The 6657-nt window shown below is 37.2% G+C and overlaps 5 protein-coding genes across 6 annotated transcripts in view; 3 read left to right on the top strand and 2 right to left on the bottom strand.

Moving 5' to 3' along the window:
• LOC109128442 (auxin-responsive protein SAUR22-like) lies at positions 298–954 on the bottom strand. The gene has a single exon (XM_019234756.1). The coding sequence runs from the start codon at positions 739–741 to the stop codon at positions 469–471; it is 273 nt and encodes a 90-aa protein (XP_019090301.1). The 5' UTR covers positions 742–954; the 3' UTR covers positions 298–468.
• Positions 1408–1972, top strand: LOC109128430 (auxin-responsive protein SAUR24-like). Its single transcript, XM_019234705.1, has one exon. It carries the CDS (start codon positions 1527–1529, stop codon positions 1797–1799), a length of 273 nt encoding a protein of 90 aa, XP_019090250.1. The 5' UTR covers positions 1408–1526; the 3' UTR covers positions 1800–1972.
• On the top strand, positions 2265–2829 carry LOC109128429 (auxin-responsive protein SAUR24-like). Its single transcript, XM_019234704.1, has one exon. It carries the CDS (start codon positions 2384–2386, stop codon positions 2654–2656), a length of 273 nt encoding a protein of 90 aa, XP_019090249.1. The 5' UTR covers positions 2265–2383; the 3' UTR covers positions 2657–2829.
• On the bottom strand, positions 3302–4472 carry LOC104735859 (auxin-responsive protein SAUR21-like). Of its 2 annotated transcripts, none has more exons than XM_010455725.2 (2): positions 4337–4472; positions 3302–3859 (listed from the first exon to the last, which is right to left on the bottom strand). In XM_010455725.2, the coding sequence occupies exon 2, from the start codon at positions 3848–3850 to the stop codon at positions 3581–3583; it is 270 nt and encodes an 89-aa protein (XP_010454027.1). In that variant the 5' UTR covers positions 3851–3859; positions 4337–4472; the 3' UTR covers positions 3302–3580. The 2 variants fall into 2 exon arrangements, with proteins under 2 accessions (XP_010454027.1, XP_010454026.1); XM_010455724.2 differs by having other exon boundaries at positions 3302–3872; positions 4337–4444.
• LOC104738031 (phosphoacetylglucosamine mutase-like) overlaps positions 5652–6657 on the top strand; it is a gene marked incomplete at its 3' end in the record, with an annotated part of 1908 nt that continues 902 nt past the window's right edge. The window contains exon 1 of the mRNA XM_019234518.1: positions 5652–6427. Within this exon, the coding sequence (XP_019090063.1) occupies positions 5677–6427 (751 nt within the window). The remainder of the gene's footprint in view (positions 6428–6657) is intronic.

Genomic DNA, 6657 nt, shown 5'->3' on the forward strand with positions numbered 1-6657 from the left:
TATATATATATATATATATATATTGATTTCAAGGGCTATTAGGAAAACGAAAAAAAGGAAAAAAAAACATGTACTTCGCACGTGAAATTCAATCTACTTGGTAAAATAAAGCGGGTAAAAATTAGATTTAGATAAGTACACCAACAAATATCACATTTTTTTTCTTTTAAAATACAATATTAGTATTTTACTTATCTAATAATGAAGACTGGATGATGAATATGGTAACTTATATTTGTCTAATTCTTCTAAGCATGATTTTTAACAATAATTAATGGTTCTTCGAATGTTGTGGTCTTTAGTTTTCAAAGATTAATGAAATTTGGTATGATAGTGTAAGCTCCATAAAAAAAATGGCATCCAAACTCTAAACATTTACACAACTCTTTCAAGAAGAAAGAGTAAATATCTATATACAATAAAGTAGTCTATTTTTCTAACTCGGATGAACTAAATGTAAGATCATCATCACTGGAGCCGAGAAGTCACATTGATGAAGGTATCTTCATGACAAGGAATCGTTAAGCCACCCATCGGATGATCGAATCCAAACTCCTCCTCCGATTTACTGAGGAGGGCTTGGAATGTTGGCTGGTTCAAGTATGAAACTGGCACCAAATATCTCTTCTTCTGGCTCTCTCCTACGTACACTGCAAGAAACCCTTTCGGTGCTGCCGAGGCTGCTGCGGTGGAGTGGCCTAGAATCTTCTTTGCACCCAGTAGACTTCTCACGAAAGCCATTTATGAAATTTATTTCTTTGTATGAAAATTTTGAATTCTTTTTGAAGCTAAATCTGAAAGATGTAAGAAATGATTCAAGTTGTTTGGTATATTGCTTGTTGTTTGCTGATGATAATAAGAATGGGCTATGTATATATATATATATAGAAAGATTAATGGTTGAGTTGAAACTTCCCTGAAAAAATCCTTGAAACTTGTGGACTTGAAGCGTGGGGGACAAACTAGACCAAGAGTTCACATGGTTCTGTCTCTACCATTTGGAAAAGATGCATAAATGGAATTTGTCTTGGTGAGATAATTAACTGTGTGTGGGACAATAAACTAGAAACAAACTACATATGCAATCCACAAGGGTTTGTTTGGTCAATGTTTTTTTTAGATAAGACATGCAATTGTCAATAACAACCAGCAAGTTTCTATTCTCCATGTCTGTGAAGATCCCATTCTCTAATCTCTGTGGTATAAATGGTGGATTTAATAATAAATTGAAGTGGGAACCTGATGTTGTTCAACAACAGAACATAACGTCTTATATCATCAAGACTTCCAATAGGATAGACAGAGCCATGTTCTCTGTTCTAGTCTGTCCCACAAGCTTCAATACCACAAGTTTCAAGGATTTTGCAGAGAGGTACCAACTCCTTCATTGATCTTTCTATATATACACACATAACCCCATTCTATCCATTATCAACTAACAACAAGCAATCCAATAACTTGAATCTTTTCATTCATCTTCAGAAGCTTTTAAAAAGAATTCAAAGTTTCAGACAAAAGAAACAGAAATGGCTTTGGTGAGAAGTCTACTGGGTGCAAAGAAGATTCTAAGCCGCTCCACCGGAGCAGCCTCGGCGGCACCAAAAGGGTTTCTTGCAGTGTACGTTGGAGAAATCCAGAAGAAGAGATATTTGGTGCCAGTCTCATATTTAAACCAGCCATCATTTCAAGCTCTGCTTAGTAAATCTGAAGAAGAGTTCGGCTTCGATCATCCGATGGGTGGCTTAACGATCCCTTGTCCTGAAGATACCTTCATCAACGTGACTTCTCGACTCCAATGATGATGATCCAACATAGTGTTCTTGGAGTTAGAGTTGTTCCTAATCCAACGTAAATAGAGGATTAGTTCTTTTTCTTTCTCTTTCTTCTTGAAAGAGTTGTTTCTATTTTTTTTTTTTTGAAGTGGGTGCAGCTTTGATGCTAGATAGACACAATCACAATTCATGTTAACACATTTTGGATCGATTATTGAAAAAAGGACAATGCTAAATGAAAAACTCTTGTATTATAAATTTAAAATATAACTCCNAATCTCTGTGGTATAAATGGTGGATTTAATAATAAATTGAAGTGGGAACCTGATGTTGTTCAACAACAGAACATAACGTCTTATATCATCAAGACTTCCAATAGGATAGACAGAGCCATGTTCTCTGTTCTAGTCTGTCCCACAAGCTTCAATACCACAAGTTTCAAGGATTTTGCAGAGAGGTACCAACTCCTTCATTGATCTTTCTATATATACACACATAACCCCATTCTATCCATTATCAACTAACAACAAGCAATCCAATAACTTGAATCTTTTCATTCATCTTCAGAAGCTTTTAAAAAGAATTCAAAGTTTCAGACAAAAGAAACAGAAATGGCTTTGGTGAGAAGTCTACTGGGTGCAAAGAAGATTCTAAGCCGCTCCACCGGAGCAGCCTCGGCGGCACCAAAAGGGTTTCTTGCAGTGTACGTTGGAGAAATCCAGAAGAAGAGATATTTGGTGCCAGTCTCATATTTAAACCAGCCATCATTTCAAGCTCTGCTTAGTAAATCTGAAGAAGAGTTCGGCTTCGATCATCCGATGGGTGGCTTAACGATCCCTTGTCCTGAAGATACCTTCATCAACGTGACTTCTCGACTCCAATGATGATGATCCAACATAGTGTTCTTGGAGTTAGAGTTGTTCCTAATCCAACGTAAATAGAGGATTAGTTCTTTTTCTTTCTCTTTCTTCTTGAAAGAGTTGTTTCTATTTTTTTTTTTTTGAAGTGGGTGCAGCTTTGATGCTAGATAGACACAATCACAATTCATGTTAACACATTTTGGATCGATTATTGAAAAAAGGACAATGCTAAATGAAAAACTCTTGTATTATAAATTTAAAATATAACTCCTTTTAAATAAAACCAAGTGAGGTTATATATAATCCGGATCCATGGCTTATTTTAACCACTTTATCCATTGAAATATTTCATCATACAAAGAAGGAGATGATACTAAATTAAACTGATCATGCAGTGCAAAGCAAGAAAAGTAAACCGCTAAAACTTGAACATTAATCTTCAGAATTGTGCAAAGAAGATTCTTGGCTGCCTTGGTGGCGCTACAAAGATCCTTCTTGTATGTGCTTGAAAATGCACCTGAGATTTCTCTGTTCTGTTCATAATTATTTTGTCCGAAGGTAATTTATATTACAATCTCAAGATAGCTTTGGCGTTTTCTGTAGTGAGATCACTGAAATTTACAATCTTATGATTGAGTTAAGTCAGCAGAAGAAGAGAAACTTGATGAAGATATAAGCAAATACTCGAGAAATTGTCAACTAATAAGAATATTTATGCATTATATATACAACAGCAAGACAAAGCTTTTCGTAGAAAACTTTCTGCAATTTGCATTAACACCATTGTTTCTCTCACACAAAAAAATTGACATTCACATTTGAGTATTGTAACCTTTTTTATACAACTCTTTCTTTGAGGAAAAAGATTGACCTATTTACACTGAATAAATTATATCTCTAACTCGAGCTAAAAAATGTTAGATCTATCTTCTTTTTGGATCATCTTCCCTATAATGCAGAAGTTACAGAGATGAAGGCATCTTCAGGACAAGGGATCGTTAAGCCACCCATCGGATGATCGAACCCAAACACTTCCTCGGATTTACTGAGGAGAGCTTGAAATGAAGGCTGGTTTAAATATGAGACTGGCACCATATATCTCTTTTTCTGGACCTGGTCCTCGCCAACATACACTGCAAGAAACCCTTTTGGTGTTGTAGCTGTAACAGAGCGGCTCAGAATCTTCTTTGCACCCAAGAAACCTCTCATCAAAGCCATTTCTAATCTCTGAAAATGTAAACTGAAGAAACGATAACAAGTTGAATGCTCAGATTCAAGCCTTGAAATTGTTTACTACTTGGTAATGTGAAGAGTTGGTTCTGTTTCCGGATGTATAAATAGATCAATGAAGCCATGAAGGAGTTAAAACCACCCTACAACCAATGAAACTGTGGTCTACAAGCGTGGGACATACAAGAACAGTGTTTCACATGGTTTTGTTTTCCAGATAGATAGAGAGATAGATGACAATGAACATTAGATGATGCGCTTCACAAGGGTTTGTTTTCTCAGTGTCTTATAACTAATAAAGAGATAAGAAGAGATATTACAATCTTCTCGTCTATAATAATACATTAGCAGGTCTGATTTCTTAATTATGTGGCGGGACCATAAGTTGCCTACCAAGAGTACATGAATGTGTTCAAAGGACATAATCTCATGGGATGGAAACTTAAATTTGATTGAAATGTTAATGAGACTAACCTGTCAGGCTGTCACATCCATGTGGATATCTCTGCAAGAACTTCAGCTACTTCATCGAACCAGTAGCATCAGATGGGGCCTTATGAGGTCGAAATGTGGGTCAAGCCTTGACAAACCATGTCTCAGTACATATTAGCTACGCTTCTCTGAGTCTGAAATGACAGGTTAGTTATCTACTTATCTTAAAGTGGTATAAATCTATAAAAAGAAGTCCCCAAACCCTTAAACAACATAAGAACTTCTCATATCTTCTTCAGGAACCAGCAAGATCTTTCTCTCTGTAATCATCCCTATATACAAAATAAAAAAGAAAGTAAACGATAAACACATACCCATCAAACGATTCAATGGCTTTCAGAGTTCCTCGTGTGCTGCAATCAATGCAGTTTTTTCGGCAAGCAAAACTGTTTGCAACCTCAAAGTCTGCTGATGTTCCAAAGGGATACTTTGCAGTGTATGTTGGGGAAAGCCAAAAGAATACGTGGTTCCGATATCGTTCTTGAGCCAAGCATCGTTTCAAAATCTGCAAAGAAAGCCAGAAGATTAATTTGGGTTGGAATTTGAACACCCAATGACTAACAATCCCCTGCATTAAAGAAACCTTTGCAGCTCTCACCTCTCGTCTCCAAAACACACATCTCACTCTATAGATTATTCTTGTTAGTCGACATCTTGTACATAGAAAGCTCTCCCACATTCCCACTAGAGTAATGTAAGCTTCTAACTAATCAAAGAAGATGTTCTCAAAGTTCCAATATAATCAAACTAAAAAGATGAGATATTGAAGGTTCACATAAACTAACAAAGAGGTAATCTTTCTCAATTCCACAATTTTACTAACTTCTAAGCGGAAACCAACTTAGCTTCTCTAATCCTCAAGACAAGCAACCAAACAAACAAGCACGCAAGAAGAAAAAAAAACAAACTTTCTATAAATTCTATAATCTACTTGTAAACTGTTTCTCAGCTTTCAACTAAACGAAACCCTAATAATCGCAATCGGCAACTTTCCCATTGCACTACTCAATTTGACCAAAATACTTCATCTAACAGACAGATATATTGGTAAAACTGTGTAGAGCAAACTGAAAGCTGTCGTTTTGAAGCTTCAGATCCAACCAGAGAACCAAACTGTTCATCGTACGTTCATAAGCGAGAGAGAAGAAGAAGTTAATAAGCGAAGAAGACCGAGAAAAGGGCAAAAGAAAGAGATCTGACTTGGCTGGAGAGAGACACTAATTATATAAAAATGATTCCTTTATGTCAAAAATAAAATAAAAAAGCTTCCTTTACGTTTTGTTTGGTTCACTTTCAACTCTCTGTTTCTCTCACAAAGCGCCATGGACGATATCCAAATTGCTTCACTCCTCAAATCATCTGAGCTTTTTCCGATTCCTCAAGGCCTTAAGCTATCGTATGGAACAGCTGGGTTCCGAGGCGATGCAAAGCTGCTGGAATCGACTGTCTACAGAGTTGGGATTCTCTCAGCTCTCCGATCGCTTAAGCTCGGATCATCCACCATCGGGCTTATGATCACAGCTTCGCACAACAAAGTCTCTGACAATGGCATTAAAGTTTCAGATCCATCTGGGGGTATGCTTTCTCAGGAATGGGAGCCTTTCGCAGATCAGATCGCAAACGCGTCTACTCCTCAAGAACTCGTTTCGTTGATCAGAGCATTCGTGGAGAAGGAAGAGATTAAGATCGGAGGGGATAAAGGTGCAGAGGTATGGTTGGGAAGGGATACTAGACCTAGTGGTGTGTCGCTTCTCCGAGCTGCGGAGATCGGAGTTGATTCAGTTTTGGGTTCTGTTGCGGTTGACATTGGGATTTTAACAACTCCGCAGTTGCATTGGATGGTTAGAGCTAAGAATAAAGGTCTTAAGGCTACTGAGAATGATTACTTTGAGAATCTCTCTACTTCATTTAGGTGTTTGGTTGATCTTATTCCAGTTTGTGGAAACAATAAGTTTGAGATTAGCAAATTGCTTGTAGATGGTGCTAATGGTGTAGGTGGACAGAAGATTGAGGAGCTAAGAGGGTCTTTGAGTAATCTTGGTCTTGAGATTCGTAACACAGGGAGAGATGGAGGTGTGCTTAATGAAGGTGTAGGTGCTGATTTTGTTCAGAAAGAAAAGGTTCTGCCTTTAGGATTTGGGTTAAAGGATGTGGGGATGAGGTGTGCGAGTTTGGACGGCGATGCAGATCGATTGGTTTACTTTTACCTTCCTTCAGATTCTACTTCTGATGTAAAGGTTGAGCTACTTGATGGTGATAAGATTTTATCTTTGTTTGCTCTCTTCATCAAAGAGCAACTAAAC

Source organism: Camelina sativa, chromosome 13 (assembly GCF_000633955.1).
Source record: "Camelina sativa cultivar DH55 chromosome 13, Cs, whole genome shotgun sequence".
Classification (NCBI taxonomy): Eukaryota; Viridiplantae; Streptophyta; class Magnoliopsida; order Brassicales; family Brassicaceae; genus Camelina; species Camelina sativa.

What these genes read in the sequence shown, in the direction of transcription:
- LOC109128442 (XM_019234756.1), bottom strand. Translation starts at nt 741, where the DNA reads ATGGCTTTCGTGAGAAGTCTACTGGGTGCAAAGAAGATTCTAGGCCAC.
- LOC109128430 (XM_019234705.1), top strand. Translation starts at nt 1,527, where the DNA reads ATGGCTTTGGTGAGAAGTCTACTGGGTGCAAAGAAGATTCTAAGCCGC.
- LOC109128429 (XM_019234704.1), top strand. Translation starts at nt 2,384, where the DNA reads ATGGCTTTGGTGAGAAGTCTACTGGGTGCAAAGAAGATTCTAAGCCGC.
- LOC104735859 (XM_010455725.2), bottom strand. Translation starts at nt 3,850, where the DNA reads ATGGCTTTGATGAGAGGTTTCTTGGGTGCAAAGAAGATTCTGAGCCGC.